The sequence below is a fragment of the Protobothrops mucrosquamatus genome, unplaced genomic scaffold, assembly GCF_001527695.2.
Source record: "Protobothrops mucrosquamatus isolate PMUCROS unplaced genomic scaffold, P.Mucros_1.0 scaffold_87, whole genome shotgun sequence".
In the NCBI taxonomy this organism is placed as follows: domain Eukaryota; kingdom Metazoa; phylum Chordata; class Lepidosauria; order Squamata; family Viperidae; genus Protobothrops; species Protobothrops mucrosquamatus.
This window is the reverse complement of record NW_015386163.1, coordinates 201,860-219,781: the sequence shown is the minus strand read 5'-3', so window position 1 is coordinate 219,781 and position 17,922 is coordinate 201,860. Positions and strand designations below refer to the sequence as shown.

The window sequence follows — 17,922 nt, the reverse complement described above, 5'->3', positions numbered from 1 at the left end:
TTGCGGGACTGGCCTAGGGGAAACTTTTAGAGGGGGTTTTAATTATATTTTAATTAGATTAAATTTAAATATTTCCTTTTTAACTAATTTTTAAATTTGTAATGTTATTTGTGTATTTTTACCCGATTGTTAGCCGCCCTGAGTCCGCAAGGAGAAGGGCGGGATATAAATTTAATAAAATAAATAAAATAAATAAATACTGTTTGTTTCATTATGAAACATAAAGGTTGATAATATCACTTTCTTTCCTGTGTTCAAATGAGCATATTGATTTGAGGTGATCAACTGGACTTTAAAAAAAAATCTTCTGAAACAATCCCTCTTTACAATTGTCTTCCACATCTAGGTTCTTTGTTTCTTATCTTGCTTTCTTTGGAAGATCAAGGGAAATGAATATTGTTTGTACTCTTCTGGAAGCTGGATCATTCCATAGGCACCAAAATTCTTTATGGAATTTGAGTTTGGTCGTGATATTGAACTTTATCTTAGTTAAGATGCTAAGAAGCAGTAGTTCAGCCCTGATACAACCCCCCCTCTTAGTAGTAACAGGACCCAATTCAAAACATGAAAATAGCCTAGAAAAAAAACCCTCAACACTTGTAAGATATAATCTAATCTAAACACGAGTTAATATCCATGTTTGAGACCTATAGCTATGTACAGTATAATTATGGCAGTTGTGTTAACACAAAATTAAATCAGCTTATCAAATATAGCAGGCAGACAGAAAAATCAAGAAAGTATTCAATTCCTTGTGGCTTCGCAGAGATTGGATACAGGTGATTGATAGCTTGTATTCCATTTGGTCAGTCACACATATTATGCAGACATATTAGAGGTTTTTCCCCCCCTTCAGATAGAGGATTGTTTTGGATTGCTGAGCAGTGAAAGACGCTAAGATTTTTTTTGTCCAGTAATTCTTGTTCAGGCATGGTTTCTTCTTAAATTCTTCTTTCTTGAAGTTAAATATAATAATACACCCTGAAGCATAAACAGTTCTGAGACATCCAAGGGAAATTCTGGAAGATTGTTGGCTATGTTTCAGTTCTGGCTTGAATCATTTCAAACAAAATTTGAATCATCCATTTGAGTGATCTCACTGCAGCTTTGCAGAGCCCCAATTAAGAAATATATACACACATATATATTTAATGTGTAACAGTCATTCCAATAAAATATGATCATGTTTTGATACATAAGTTGCCATTTTATTAAAGCCTTTCTTTTACCAGAGCTGTCGGATGGCAAACTCAAATGACTAGTCCATGACAAATGTTCCTAGGGCATAACAATATTTCATTTAAAAAGAATTCACGGATGAATAAAATCTTTTCCCTGTTAAAGAGTTTCTTAGTTCTCTGACAATGCCATTTTCACAAGAAAACAATTAAATGCAAGATTGTCAGTGCGGGTTGCAAATGTATCACTTTAGAAATATTGTGGGTTTACCTGCTTTTTGCATTGGTATTTGAATGATCTTTTGGATTATCTCCCCTTCCTTAATAACCCAAATGGTACATTTAGTGAAAGGGTGAGTTTGATCATGATTTTAGGTTAGGCTAGTGATCTGGTGAACTCACTTATCCTATTCGCTCACTGCTGAGTCATGATTTTTAAAAGATTATCGTATGAACAAGCCAATGGGTGTCCAAAATTCCTTAAGTGCAAGCAGGAGATGTGAAGTCTTGGAATTCTTGAATTGGATCTAATACAACATTTAAAAGCTACGTTTTTATGATACAAGGAAAAACAACATTTTTAACAGCATTAAGTATTATGAGAGATTGGCAATCACAAATCCGCTGGTGTTTATGGAACAAAATGCCTGTGGATCTTACCAGCGGCTAAATCTTTGAGCACTGTCCATGGAAAATCCTTACCAATCACTTCATTCTTCAGACTGAGATTTTATTCTTTGCCTCAAGAGAAACAGATGTGTTTTTATGAACGACCTTGTGAAAAATAATGAGGTTTCTTCTTTGTTTATAGTACTACATAGAAGAGGAGGTCGAGGGTGAACCAGACGAGGTAAAAGCCTCTGTTTTACGCCCAAACGTCTGATTTTGTGGAATTTAATGCTTTTTCAACATTTTGTGTGTGTATAATATAAAATAATTTAATAGATTTGTTTTACATAGTTGAGTAATCTAATAATAACCTCTGAGAAGAACAAAGTCAACCAACAACTTACTGTGTATAACAGAATGTTGATCTTGCTTTGAGTGTCTTCTTAATGCAATGGTGGGCAGTTTTTTGATGGTAAGGGATAGATTTATGAATTTTGGGGTTAGGGGGCGCAGTAGATGTTAACATCTGCACCTATGCCTAATCTATATAAATGGAACAATCTCTTTCAATGGTGGGAGAGACTCTGGTTCCCCAGTAGAGAAAGATGTAGCTTGGTATAATAAGGCTCAGTGGCTTTCTGCCTGCCTGATTCCTATATTCTTTTTTTTTTAAGTTGTAGAACAGTGTTTCTCATCCTTGACAATTTTAAGGCATGTGGACTTCAACTCCCAGAATTCCACAGCCAGCATTGCTGGCTGTGGAATTCTGGGAGTTGAAGTCCACATGCCTTAAAATTATCAAGGTTGAGAAACACTGTTGTAGAAGAAAGGAAAAATAAATGAAAATCCAGATTTTTTTTCCTCCAGCAAGAGTTGAAGGCTTGTTTTAGTTAACTTACTATTTCCTACTCCTACCTTTATTTGCCTTAATTTGCAGCAAGCTTTAATTGCACTGAACTTTTTCCCTTGTCCACATGCTGAATGGTTTGTAAAGTACTAATTGAGATGTTTTGAAAACACTTAATTTTCTTTTGGGTGATGCAGATGTACAGTGATACCTGCATCCTACTGAAACTGGTGACTAATTTTTGATTGGCTTGAATGGTATGATTGGCCTAAAATGTGTGTGTATATACAGTATATACACATTTTAGGCCAATCATACCATTCAAGCCAATCAAATATATATATATACCTCTGCTCTTGAAATCTTGGCCATCTACCAGAAAATAAAGGGAAAAAAGTAGTTCTTAGAGGTTGCTAAATGAAAGTGAAAACTTGAAAACTCAGCTAAGAAGAGAGTAAATATGGATGTACAGAATATTTATTCCTGCAAGCTTTTGTTGGTGTGTTTCATAGCTCCAATAGTAATGGGACTGTAAAATGTAACACTACTACTTGGTTTGTAGACCCCTGTCCTTCAGCTTTTTCATTTTGCTTTTTTTTTTCTTCCTGATTCACACACCTATCCCATCTCAAAAGGAAACATTCCTTTCATCCATTCATTCCATTCATTTGTCTGATGTAATTCACTTTGGAATGTCCAATGTCATTTTCTTGTTTTTGTTTCTTGTCCAAGTTGCATCAATAATTCACATATTGTCCCTCTTGTTCATCTTTGGAACAAGATTTTTCTGTCCATAAATGTTACTAGCAACCTGAAGATAAATACTGTAAGATTATTTTACTCTAAATATTTGTTGTTTATTACTCCTGGCAATTCTTTTAATATACTTTTTAATTAGAACTTGTGGCTGATTCAATTCAGAAAAATAGATGCAATATGTTATATGGACCAACCTGAATTCAAGAATATCAGGATATGATATTCTTAAATACAATATCTGTATGACTCAGTTAGTAGTCTCTCAGTAGTCATACAGATCAAACAAACAATAGTATGAACTATTCTTTGCATAGTCTCTACAACTATTCCATTATTCCCTAATTTTCAAAACTTTCTGCCTTCACCATTTATCTTGAGGATAGGTGAAGACTCAACTTAAATGTGTACTTTTGTACATTGCACAAACATATGAAATGATGTATGGCAGGGGCCCCCAACCACCGGTCCATGGACCGGTACTGGGCCGCAGCATGCCAGCAACCGGTGCACACGAACAAGCAGGCAATACACAAAACCATGCATTCTCCAATCCATGGAAAAACCCCTCTCCACGGAACCGGTCCTTGGTGCCCCAAATGTTGGGGACCTCTGATGTATGGTGAAAAAGCTATCCAAATAAATCATTCATATAATCTATTGTGGGGTGTAGATTACTAACTTTGAAAACTCTTTAGAAATTGTCAAAGTCTAGTTCCGAACAAAGTCCTCTATCTCAGTTGTACTGATTTTCAAAAGATTATCAGGAATATAGACAATTTTAACTCCAAAGGTATCAACTTAAAAGGCTCTAAAACGAATGCTAAGTTGGGAGATAAATTTGAAACACCTTTCCAATTCTTAGGTGATTACTGAGTACACTGAGACCACATACAGAACTGGCTCCACACCGCAGACAGTAACAACAAGACATACTTCAGAAACAAGCAGGCATCCTTCAGAAACAAGAACGCATACTTATGAAACCACAACATCACGTACACAACCTCCGGAAACCACAGACACTTCTCACAAGGCCTCCCATCCTGTCAGGAAAAAAGTTGTACGGAAAAAAGTGGATACATCTAAGTTTCTGACACCTTACTTGGATCACAGTTCAAAAATGCAAAAGCTCTTCAGCGAGGTGAGTCAGAAATTTGTTTCTTCTCAAATTCAAAGCAGTTTAATCCCATTTTAAGGAGTTTCAGCAATTTGTTTTTTAAAAAAAGATCCTAAAATAAAAAGTTGTCAATTACTGTAGCATATGGGGGAGCTGGGAATCCTAATCTCAGAGTAAGCTCGTCAGAAAGAATCAAAGCTTAGTTTAATATTTAGAATAATGGTCTGAAAAAGTTCAAGTTTATACTCTTTCTTTATTCAGACCATAACTTCTTTGATTAAATGAAACAACCTAATTCACCTTATCTACATGTGAGCGTGTGTATGTGTTTTGTACTCAGAGCATAAATTCAGTATATTCAGAGAAAGCCAAAGCTGATCTGTAGGGCCGTAAGTTTAGAGAAAAAAAAATGTCCCTTAATCAGAACATTATGCAATTTATATATAAATTAAACTTTCATCCAACTATGCATGGAGATATATCTATGTTTGTATATATGCAGGCACATACACACTCCCTACTCACACACCAATTTGATGTCCCCAGATTTTATGGAGTCTCTTTCCTATTACTGGTAGTCCTTGACTTACGACCACAATTGAGCCCCAATTTTTTGTTGTTAAGTGAGACATTTGTTAAGTGAATTTTGCCCCATTTTATGATCTTTATTGCCATAGTTGTTAAGTGAATCACTGCCGTTGTTAAATGAGTAACATGATTGTTAAGTGAATCCGGCTTCCCCATTGACTTTGCTTGTCAGAAGGTCGCAAAAGGTGATCACATGACCCCGGGACACTGCAACCGTCATAAATATGTGTCAGTTGCCAAGCCTCTGAGATTTGATCACATGACCATGGTGATGCTGCAACGGTCATAAGTGTGAAAAATGATAATAAGTCACTTTTTTCAGTGCTGTTGTCACTTCAAATGGTCACTAAATGAACTGTTGTAAGTTGAGGACTACCTACAATCAAGCCTTTTTGGCAAATTGTAAGGAACTGTGGGATTTGAAATCGAAACAGTTTATCTAATTCGGATGCGCCCACCTATAGAAATGCGTTAAAGCTTGAAATGCAAAGGCATTTCTACATGGCTTCTTAACCCTAATACTTTGACATGCCAAAAATAGCTCTACATTTTGCTGTCTTCTCTGCTCCCAGAAAAAGTACAAGGAAAAATTTGAAAAAGAAAAAGGAAAACCATGTGGAATAACAACAGATACTCCTGAACTTCGGAGAATCAAGAAAGTCCAGGACCAGCTCAGTGAGGTAAGGATCAGGAAGAAGAAACCATGACTAGATGATACCGTTTTAATTTTAGTCAGAAGCTCACTCATAATATTACAGTAAGCCAATCTGGAACTTTAGGATATAAATATTGCTGGATCCTTGGCAAAGGAAACTGCAGACTCCGCTTCAAGCCAGAAATCTGAGACTTCTTACTACATACCTGTGGGTTATAATTACAGTTCCTGACTAACTGAAAAATACTGCAGGCATGAAAGCTGCTGGTGTAGGAGAAGAAGCAGCAGCAGAGACTGGGGGCAGAGTCAAGAGAGGAATCAGCTTGGAGTCATTAGGTTGCCACAAGCGATCCAAGTCCAGCCTCCCTTGAATTCTGTTGGCCCTTATCTAGCACTAATTTAGTGGTGACTGTTAGATGACTAGATTCTTGTGTATAGGCATGAGCAATAAATTAGCTTGATTAGAACTGTGTGGTCTTGATTCTTCACACTTGACGGCTGGCCTTATGGGTGGATTCTGTCTCAGCATAAGAACACCCTTCCAGTCATCTCCAAACCCTGGGATATGCCCCCCCCCACAAGAGCTTTTCCAAAAGCTAGTACCCTTTTCTTTTTAAATGCATATTAAAAAAACTTGAAGAAATCCCATGAATTAAATGATCATTTGATTTCAGTTTCTTTTGGCTCCATTTTCTGTCTTCAAAGCAATGATTTACTACAATTCTCTATACTGTATAGCCTGTATGTATTTTCTGTAGGTTAAGTATCGCATGGCTGGGGAGGCAGCTCGAACTGACTGCCACGTGGACGAAAAATCAAGGGACATTGAGCATGCAAAAAAAGTTTCTCAGCAAGTCAGCAAGGTAAGTCATCCTGTGATGTACAAATTAATGAGAATTGTAAAGAAAAAAACCCCGAAACCCTAGGTCAGTGATGGCGAACCTTTTAGAGACCGAGTGCCCAAAAACTGGCCCCACCCCCGCTCCACCCCCTGCCCCACTCCTGCCCCGCCCACCATCCCCACCCCACCTGCCCGCAGGGCCACTCACTGCCTCCAGGGCCCGCCGCAGATTGCCCTGGCAGCCCAGCAGCGCTATGGCAGTCATGCCCTCTGCCCGCGCTCTGCAGCATCAACTGTGCACGATGGGGTGTGAGGGCAGAGTCTTGTCTACGCTGCCTGCTGCCATGTCCTTGGCTGCGCTGCCCCGCGTGGGCCCCGCTCAGGGGCAACTCTCCTTCAGGGGGGCTGCTGGAGAGGAGGGGGTTGTGGGGGAAGCGAGGCTGGGGCAACGGCACGTGTGCCCACAGAGAGGGCTCCGAGTGCTGCCTCTGGCAGAGGTACCATAGGTTCGCCACCACTGCCCTAGGTGATGCTTATGCAGCTCAAATGGTTTACTTTATTTCTGGATAAATTATGAGAGAAACCTTCTAATACAGACCAACAATATATGTGCTTTTTCACTTGTCATCCAACTTTCTAATGGAAAAGAAGTTTATGCATTTCTGCTGAGTTATAAAGGTCGTCCTTGTTCAGTGACTGTCTCTTTTAGCAACCACTGCAGTGATGATATAGTGATGAAAAAGTAACTGTATGGCCAATCCTCTCTTTCTGACCTTTGCAGGTCTGTAAAGCAAAGGAAAGCTGAAATAAGATTATAAGCATAGTTGTAGTTTCATTTAGCAACTGCTAAATGAGGTTAGGCCAAGGGTAGGCAACCTTGGCTTTTTTATGACTCATGGAGCTGGCTTAGGAATTCTGGGAGTTGAAGTCCACGAGTCATAAAAGAGCCAAGGTTGCCTACCCCTGGCAAAACTGGTTTGCTTGGAGTCACTGACAGCATCACATTCAGATGTTCAGTTTTTCAGCTGATGCAATCTAATACATTGTGTATTTCAGTTTAATGCTTGAAGTGCAAAAGAATACCTTATTCTCCTCAATCCCCAGGAAATATTTACCCAGACAGTGAAATACGTGCCTGAATCAGTTACCATGCAGTCTCCAAGGAAGCTACTGGTGCTTCTATTTCTCCCTGAAACTTTAATTTTACTATGATGCAGCTTAGTTCTGAAGGAATTAATATGCCTGATACGTCCAATTTATGTGTAGACTATGATAACACCTGTGCTAATCCTCCCTATTCTAAATTGCATAAACCACACATTTCACACAAGGGATTGTCTTGAAATGTTATGCTTTGTCTCAGTATGGTCACTTCCTGTCCTTCTGGATTGGCATTAAACTGTGAAATCAACTATGGTGACCAAAGCATTCTTCCGTTTCCTACAAAATGAAGCAAGGACACAGTCAACAACCTTGGTCATCAGATTGGACACTGGAGATATGACTCATCTGATTATTATTGGAAACCACAGAGAGATGATTTAAAAAAAGAAGATTGATTTAAAAAAAGAAGATTCTAGCAAATTCTCATTTGTTCAGTTAGGTGAATGAATACAGTAAATTTGCCTTTTGAGGCTGCATACGTTCACAGAACAGCTTAACACAGTAGAAATTTGACTTTGTTATGTGTGTTTAAACAATAATTTTGAAGAATCAAGGCTAGGCAATTATGTATAAAAGACGTCAAGGAACACTGAGGTGTTCAGAAGCAGTATAGGAAAGAGTGGGATCGGCAACCATCCTAGCAAGTGAATTTGACTATTGTTAGACTTTATGAAGAATTGGACGTAAAAGAGAAGCTCCTTTACAGTTCTTGCAACCAATGCAGTATTTTTTGTTTTTGTCCTTATAGGTTTTATACAAACAGAACTGGGAAGAAAATAAGGAAAAGTACCTGCTTCCTCCTGATGCTCCTGAGCTTGTTCACGCTATAAAAAATACAGCCTTGTTCAGTAAGGTAGGTCTACTTCTGGTTAGGAGAATGTGTGATCCTTTTCTGTTTATCTGGTGCTTCTTTCCTGCCTGGGTCCAATGAGTTTTGTGGTTACTTTTTCCTCAGAAACCTTACGTTGAAGAGTGGGAAGCAGACAAATCCCTCTTCTATCCTTATGATGACAGTCCTGAACTTAGGAGAGTTGCAAAGGCACAAAAGGCCCTCAGTGATGTAAGTATCAAAATCCTGACTGGTCATTGGTTCTGGACCTGGGTAATTGGGAAAGGGCATCCAAAGATGCTTTCCCAAAAGGACACTGGACTTTCTTGGGAAACGTTTTACTTCTCATCCAAGAAGAAGCAAAAATGTTTTCAACAAAAACCAAGAAAGTCCAGTTGCTTTTTGGAAAAGCACCTTTGGGACAATCATGACCTGGATGATTGAGAATCTCCATAGGAAAGGGCACCCAAGCATGACATAGCTAATAGTTAAGAGTGTTGGATTAGAAGAATCTAGATTTAAATCAGTATGTTTAGTGGGTGAACAATGTCTAGAAGCTGGATAATCTTGAAAGGGCTTTTGCAAGAATGAGATAGAAGGCCGTATGAGGCACATTTGTCTTGCCCTTTGGCACAGTAATGTCACAGCAATAGAAGGGGCACTGGAATGGGATGGATGGTGCATTGAAGGTGATGGAGAAGAAATCTGTGGCAGCACCTCGTTGACATTGGGTGATCTCAAAAGCCTAGCAGGGTTGGACCTGGGTTAGGACTTGAACTGTAGGTTAGACAAAAATCAAAAAAACTGGAATGAAGACAATAGCAAATCATTTCTCCATGCTGCCAAGAAAACTAAAAGATTATACTTATTAAGAACTGAGTCTGATTCAAAGGAACGAAGGCAATAATGTTCCAATTTGGGAAAGTATTATTCTCTAATCCAACCAATACCAGAGCCATTAAAATAAAGGGCGCATTAAAATAAATGGTGCAGTAGAAACTTGCCACACTAGCTCTTAATTTATTAACTTCTATAAAGATGGCTACTTTGTTGTGGTAAAGAGTAAATTTTACCACCTAGCATGCCTAAAGCCAAGCAACGAAACAATTGCTTCCTCTGATTATCTTGTTTTATTCCTGGCATAAAATCCTAAAATAACTATGCTAAATTAACAGAGGTACTGTATATTTTGCTTCCATGAAAATTAACTCGCATTGAGACAGGTTGCAAGAATAAATATGCTTGTTTAAATAACCAGGCCTCTTTTTCCTGATGATTTCAGATTGTTTACAAAAAAGGACACGCTGAGCAGAAATCGAAATACACTTCTGTGCCTGACCCCCCTGATGTGGAGCTTGCCAAGAAAGTTACTCGACAGCTCAGTGACGTGAGTATTTTGTGACAGAATTAATTATAATACATTCACCTGAGCTTAGAGCAGGACAGTCATCAAGGATCTCTAAAATATCTTACAAGGAGGGGGAAAATATCAGTGCCCTTTACAGGTGAATCTTGCACCTTGCTATCCCAACCATTTTGCAATAATGCTTCTCTTTCCCATTCTATCTTTCCACCTGTGTTAGCATAAAGAAAATCAGCCAACCAACCAATCCATAGCTTATTATTGGTTGACTGATAATTTCATATTTTGCTCACTTTCTTTCCATCTCTAGGTAACTTTTAATTTTCTGAATACAATAGAATCCAATTTAGAGTTATTTTAAAGCCTGCTCTTAAATCATAACACGGATCGAGTTTCCTTTTCGTGGAGATGGGCGTCATATACATTTAACAAACCAATAACAAAGAAATAAATTGACCCGACTTAAATTCAGCAGGAAGCTGTTCTATGATTTAAGACCCACCACTGAAATATAAGTGTGGCAGGAACCTGTCATAAAGGCCCCAATGAAGAACTTAAGGATGTGTGTGTAAACTTTACAAAAAGAGGCAATCCTGCCTACAACCTTGCAGTCTTGTGGTGACTTATAAATTTATGTTAGAATTGGCTGGATGGCCAAAGCTGAGATTTTACTGTGTTGTGTGGAGTAAGGAAGTTGACCTTAATGGAAAATGCAGGAACTGTTACAGAAGCAAGAGGAGCTGATTTTTTTTTTAAAGTCCAGAAAAGCAAAATAATGTTTGGATGAAGCTCAAGGAGATAACTCCCTAATTCACTGGTGGTGGTGGTGGTGGTGGTGGTGGTGGAGAAGGAGGAGGAGGAGGAAGATCACAATCAGACTTGCAAGACCCTGTTATTATAGCCAATCTCAATTAGAGTATTGAGATGTCAATTCCTTCCTGTGGAGTTGATTTGCTGGTCTGATCTATCTATTGGGGCTGACCTACAATATACTGGATCATTTATTAGAACATCTATGTAGTCCAGATAACAAGTAGAACATCTATGTAGTCCAGATAACAAGTATGAGGCTGCCCCGGATTCCACAGACTGTTCAAGAGGTCTTTCTACTGTGGAAAACCAAGAATGGTGTTTTTAGCCTACTGTCCCTGGCAACTACTTCACAGCTCCACCTTTCTAGTGGCTGAGAACAGAGGTAAAGGGGTTAACATCGGAGCAATGGACAGCAGCGAGTTGAATACTTTTGTCACCCATTGCAATGTATTGTGTAAGTTCAGAAGTTCATTTTTGCTTATGAAGAAAGAACTTCCCAAAATTTAGCCATGGATCTTGCTAAAAGGTGCTTTCAATGAGTCGCTTGAGGTTCGGCATTCTTAATTCTTGTTTCCCATCCATTCTAAGATGGCAGCTGCTCCAATGGTTTAAGCATTGTTTCTTTCATATTTTTCTTCATGTGGAAATTTACACATATAGAATCAGTTTAGCAAGTTATCATTTGTGTATACCTTATCTTAGATTTGTTTAATAGGACAACATCCTTGGGGTTTTTTTTGGGGGGGTGGCCTTTATACTTTGGGCTAGGTATTTCTTGGGCTAGGTATTTCTTGTACTTTTAATTGTTGAAATTTTTCCTGGCACATTTTGTGTAACTAATTTTTGTTTGTGTTTGAACTAGAGTAATTCATTTATAAAAAGAGCCTTTAAAGACACTTTTTTTTGGTGCGGCTGAAATAAATCCCCCTTTCTAATTTTAGATAAATCTTTTCTCATTCCATGTAAAATAATGCCTGATAAGATTTAAAAAAAAAATAAAAAATTGACGGGCGAGAAATAGGCATTTAACACAATGAGATCCATGAAACATGACTCATAAACCTGATATTTAGATATATTTAGATTTTATTCATTATTAATGTATTCATAATGTATTACCCAATCATAAATTTAAACTTACTAAATTCAGTGCTATATTTTTAATGGTATGCTATGTGACCTTTCCCCCGCCGCATTAGTTATATTTGACATCAGAAAGCAAGTAGGAGATAGGCACCAGATTGATTTCTCTAGGAAGATTTTCCATAATGGATACACTGAGAGCTTCTGCTCTGGAGACAAATTCCTTTTGTGTCTAATCACACTTGGTGAAATAAAGTTATTCTATTCTATTCTATTCTATTCTATTCTATTCTATTCTATTCTATTCTATTCTATTCTATTCTATTCTATTCTATTCCATTCCATTCCATTCCATTCCATTTTTCTCCCTTTTTATGAACCTGTAATTCCTTAATTCAGGGTAGAGTCAGGGCAACTGGATGGAGCTGAGTGTTTACTGGCCAGATGCCCTTCCTGACACCATACAGAGTTCACAGTAGATATTTCTTTTTGTTCCCCAGGAGAGAAATATCTGCTACTACCTAGGATTGAATTCTCAACCTTCTGAGTGGGAGCGAGCGTCTTCACCTCTAGGCCACCACGCCATTCTATTCTATTCTATTCTATTCTATTCTATTCTATTCTATTCTATTCTATTCTATTCTATTCTATTCTATTCTATTCTATTCTATTCTTCTGAGAATGTTTTTGAAAGTTATAGAGCAATTACTTTTTATTCAAACATTTTTAAAATAGAAGAGTCTAAAAACTAAAGTGCAATAGTTTACTTTCAGCTGGAAAGCAAATCTATTTTAATATATTTCTTTTTCTTAAGTAGTTTATCTAAAGTCCAATATTTATATCTTGTTTGTTATAGCACAACTATCACGAAGACTATAACAAGAAGAAGGGCAAATGGAGCCAAACACCATGCTATGATGTTGCAGTTGCCAAAATGAACTCTGACAACTTGAGCCCAGTAAGAAGGAATATCAAAATGCCATTTTGTGTTTGCTTTTTTCTCCCTTTCTCTCTTCCCCTATTTTATAGTGACTGCTTGCCTTTCTAATAAAATTCCAATTTTGAGCTGTACTACATTCTTGCACTTTCTGCCGTTTGCAGAGAAAATATCAGGAAGACTGGGAATCTAAGAAAGACCAAATCTACTTCATGCAGACAGAAACACCAGAGTATGCAGTTAATAAGTGTGCTGGAGTTGCTGCCAGTAAGGTATGGGAATAAGTCTAGCTATAGCTATGTGTTTAAATTGAGCCCATTGGAGAGACCAGGCAATGCTGCGACTCATAATGTGCTTGGAATCTTCTGATCATTTCATTTTACATGCAAAGAAAATCCCATCCAAAATAGGGCTTGTTCAAAGCTTTTAGTCATCTCACATGAGTTGAGTTGGAAGGAAGGCATTTCTGTCTAAATTGAAAATGTATCATAGATAGCAATGCCGGAGGGGTCAAGAAGTGAAGATGGCACTGAACAAAGCCCCTGTGTGTGCTTGTGACATTAACATATGTACATTAACACATGGGTCTTTGTTCATATGGTCACAGCTGGAATTGTACTCTTTTTGACCCGCTCATTTATACAGCTGGTATTATATATATTGTGCAGCCTCATCTCATTATGGTGCTCAAGGAAAGTTTAATGTGTAGCACCATTAAGTCAGACTTGGGTGCATCTGTTAGGTTTTGACATTGTTCAAGAAAATTTTAGCTTAACAAGGGAATTCTGCAAAAACTGAATTCCTTTGTTCCTTATGTTGGTGATCCAGTGGAAACTTTTGTTGGTGGAAGAGAGAACTTTCATTGATTTCTGTTTTCCACTTTAGTGACAACCCTACTTTTCTAGGAGGCAAAAGAGGCCATATGGGAAATGATGAAAATTATCTTCCTTTTTTCTGCTGGTGTGTGTGTCTATCTGTGTGTGTCTGTGCGTGTCCCCCAATAGTATAACTGTGCTAACAAATAGACTTGGATCCAAGCTGATGAGAACGCAATGTCCTTCACTTCATTTTTGAATGCATTGCTATCTTTCTCAGATTTAGTAATACACGTTTAGCAGAAGAGATAATAGAAGTTGAAAAGGTATTTTGCTAACAAAAAAGATACTTGCTGTAACCCTCGAAAGCACAATACATTCCAGTTATATTTCATAAGCTTATCAGCAATGGCTTTTTTTTTTTGACTATGGAACAATTGCCAAGTACGAGGTACAAATAGCATTTTCCAGTTGAACCTGTTTTCCTAATTGACGAGATGGCATCTCTTAAGAGCCTCAAATGTGTTTGATTTAGAATAGTATATGAATGTTTCCAATGTTTTTTTAAAAAAAATCTTTGAGTGAAAAGCCCAAATTAAAAGGTTACAAAATGATATTGTAAAATTGGAAAACGCATTAAAATCTTTTCCCTTAATTCTTCTAGGTGAAATACAAGGAAGATTATGAAAAAGCCAAAGGTTCAGCAGATTATAACGTACTTCCAGCAACTGAGAATCCGATGCTCAGGCATCTAAAAGCTGTTGCAAATAATGTAAATGATGTAAGTATGCAATTTGTTTTCCAGGGATGGATTTGACAAAACAGAGTTTCAACAATTCATCATTATTTGTTATTTAAAATTAAAATTAAAATTACTGTAATAGGTTTGTTGGGTAACCTCTTGTCTTGTTATGAGAATGCAAAATTTAATCAGCAAATTGGTTAGATCAGTGTAGACCAGGGGTAGTCAACCTTGGCTCTTTTATGGTTTGTGGACTTCAACTCCCAGAATTCCTGAGCCAGCACAGCTGTGCTGGCTCAGGAATTCTGGGAGTTGAAGTCCACAAGTCATAAAAGAGCCAAGGTTGACTACCCCTGGTGTAGACTATAAAACATCCTTTGAGTAGAATGTTCCTTTTTTCACATTTGATCCAGAAAGGCTTTGCTTTCACAGTGTTCATAACTTGGATAAGATAAACAATGAACAATAAAGATTTGTATTCTAGACCTGCTTGCTTCATTTTTGAAGACAGCACAGGTTTGATGGCATCATAATCAGCAGACGAGTTTTTTTTTTTCTGGGTTCCCCTTACGCTAATACTTCTGTAATACTTTATATTCTTTTTTCTTTTTTTTTTCTGGCAGAGATTATATAAGGACGCCTACGAGAAAGCCAAAGCGAAAAGTATTAACTACTGTGAGACTCCAAAGTACAAAATCGACAATGTCCTGAAAGACTTTAGTGATGTAAGTGTGATAGAAGTAGTTCTTTAACGTGTCCCAGAGAAAGTTGTGCAGTTTCTTGTAAAAAACTGCTGGCATTCTTTTCCAGATCAAATACAAAGAGCCTTACATAGCCAATGTCTTGGGCCGGTACATAGGCAGCCATGAGGACCCCTATCAGATACATTGCATGAAGGTTGGCGCTATGACGAGCGACGTGAGTATGAGTTCTATCTCCCCAATCTGGCTTCGCTGATTTGTTACGGTTACTGATCCCTTATTGTTTCTCTAGAAAAACTACAAAGCCGACTACGAAGAAGAAAAGGGTAACTGCTACTTCCCCCAGACTTTGACTCCAGAATATGAAGTCCAGAGGAAGCTGGACAAGTGCAAAGACGTAAGAGCTGCTGTGAAATCTTGTATTTGTGTATGGCTCAGAACCTCAGATGTGGGGGAGGGGGGGGAAGCGTGCCTTTTGAAACTTGTTTAAAGCAATTTGAATGGCCAAATGATAAAATGAGTTTTGAAGATAGACAAATACTGCACCTGCATAAGAAAACACAGACATAAATCCGACTATTTGTAGCTCAGGGTTGAAATGAGGGGTCCCTGGCGCTCTCTGAGCTTGCTTGTTTTCTGGAAGACATTTCATTATCCAAACTAGGTAACATCATCAGGGCTAGCACTGATGATGTTACCTAGTTTGGGTAATGAAACGTCTGCCAGAAAACAAGCAAGCTCAGAGAGCACCAAGGACCCCTTAACTGTAAATCTGACTACTGGTTGAGTCGTGTTTTTTCAAATATTTCACAGAAGTGGAAAAAAGCTATCTTCTATTGAAATATTTATTCTGCTTTCTATTTAAGAGTCTTGGTCTATGTTGACTTAGGATCACATCACTGAGTCCCATTATTCCAACAGGCATACTGAAGAACTGGGATTTTGAATAAAGGAGAGAAATGAGAAAAAAAAACATTGAATCGAACTCTTTATAGCCTATGCTATCTGCTTGGTCTTAGCTAAAAACTGCAACCTGCAGAGGTTGCTTTGTATTAATTTAAAAAAAAAGTTCATTTGCATGTAATGTGTAGTTTGTCCTCAAGTGGTATCATTCTAACATCTTACATCATCATATTAATTTATAGGAAGCTCATGACATCTAGTGGTTAACATGTGTTTGGATCACATGCATAATTTCTCAAGCAAAACCTTATATAAATTAAATTCACTTTCTGTAGAATTGGACCTGGTGATGGAAATAATCATCTTTAATACTGTGTGCACTCACTCACAAACACACTTAAGTGACAATCTGTGTGGGCTGGATCAAGAATAGTTCACATTACTGAATAGTAAATAAGTCACAGTTATTCAACATCTCCTTAATTGAGCGTGTCATATCTTTTGATCTTTCCGTGACTATAATAGGCTGAAAGCTTTCAGAATTGCAGGAAATAACAGATAGTCCTTGACTTAGGACTACAATTGAGCCCAAAATTTCTGTTGTTAAGTGAGACATTTGTTAAGTGGGTTTTGCCCTATTTTACGACCTTTATTGCAACATTTGTTAAGTGAAGCTCTGCAGCTGATAAATTACTAACATGATTGTTAAGTGAATCTGGCTTCCCCATTGATTTTGCTTGTCAGAAGGTTGCAAAAAGGGACACAGGAACTGTCATAAATATGAACAACCAGTTGCCAAGGATTTGAATTTTGATCACATGATCATGGGGATGCTACAAAAGGTCCTAAGTGTGACAAGTGGTCCTAAGTCACTTTTTTTCAGTGCCATTGTAACTTTGAACAGTCACTGAATGAACTGTTGTAAGTTGAGGATGACTTGTAATCCATTTCGATTTAGCTCATGCTACTGTATGTGTAGCATATTTCTATTTGCACAATAGCCTTAGCCTTACCATGGTAGAGCTTATTGTACCCTGCAAAATAAGCCATGGCTGATGATGATATCTAGCCTGGTAACAAAACGTTCAGAAACTAAATTGAAACAAGCTTGGAGACCAAGCCACTGCCAAAAGCTATGGCTGAGTTTGCAAAAAAGGTAAGATGCCTTAACTATAGCTAGAAATGGGGCATTTGTACATGACATACCTTGTTATACCAGAATTATAAACATCTGGCTAGCAAACCTCTGGCTAGCTTCTGGTTTGGCAGTCGTTATCTGCCTGGATAATGAAACGGATTCAGAAGTGGTCCCCAAGACAAAGAGCACTGATTCCCTCCCACTGTTATTTCTGCCCTTAATTAATCTTAATGTGTGTTGAGAGAACGTATTCTAGATGCAACAGATATACTGTATTAAAATCTGCTATCATTCCAGATACAAAACATACCATGAAGACCGCAGTACTGCAGCCTAAATGTTCATTATGCTTTGCTTTCACTTCACCCAGGTTGTCTATAAGAAGCCTCCAGATCAGATTAAGTTCACTCAGGCGGTGGATTCTCCTGTTTTGGTACAAGCACAGATTAATACCAAGCAGTTAAGCGATGTAAGTGACCTGCAAGTTAAAGAATAAGTTCCTGTCTGGTTTTATACTTCATGAAGCTTTATGTGATAAAATGTTTCCAGTCATAATGCTGCATATTTAACAATGAAAAGGGCAAATGAACAACCCATGGTTGACCAAGAAACGTATATATTCTGTTTATTGAAGCATTATATAGTAGATTATTGCCTATTGAATTTATTTATTATTTATTTATTATTATTTAATTTATTATTTAAATTTCTACCCCGCCCTTCTCCCTGCGGACTCAGGGCGGCTTACAGCCTTTTTAAAAATAAGTACATAACTACAAAAATACTAACGTTAAAAAGTTAATTAAAATAAAATATTATTATAAGGCCTTTATAATTTAA

The 17,922-nt window shown here is 37.7% G+C and overlaps 1 protein-coding gene across 1 annotated transcript in view; it reads left to right on the top strand.

Annotated features, from left to right (window-relative positions):
- Window positions 1–17,922, top strand: part of NEB (nebulin) — a 221,727-nt gene that overhangs the window by 10,336 nt on the left and 193,469 nt on the right. The window contains exons 4-17 of the mRNA XM_015814350.1: window positions 1,990–2,028; window positions 4,256–4,534; window positions 5,671–5,778; window positions 6,512–6,616; window positions 8,507–8,611; window positions 8,714–8,818; window positions 9,870–9,974; window positions 12,703–12,804; window positions 12,948–13,055; window positions 14,263–14,379; window positions 14,964–15,065; window positions 15,151–15,258; window positions 15,334–15,438; window positions 17,453–17,551. Coding sequence (XP_015669836.1) covers window positions 1,990–2,028; window positions 4,256–4,534; window positions 5,671–5,778; window positions 6,512–6,616; window positions 8,507–8,611; window positions 8,714–8,818; window positions 9,870–9,974; window positions 12,703–12,804; window positions 12,948–13,055; window positions 14,263–14,379; window positions 14,964–15,065; window positions 15,151–15,258; window positions 15,334–15,438; window positions 17,453–17,551 — 1,587 coding nt within the window. The remainder of the gene's footprint in view (window positions 1–1,989; window positions 2,029–4,255; window positions 4,535–5,670; window positions 5,779–6,511; window positions 6,617–8,506; window positions 8,612–8,713; window positions 8,819–9,869; window positions 9,975–12,702; window positions 12,805–12,947; window positions 13,056–14,262; window positions 14,380–14,963; window positions 15,066–15,150; window positions 15,259–15,333; window positions 15,439–17,452; window positions 17,552–17,922) is intronic.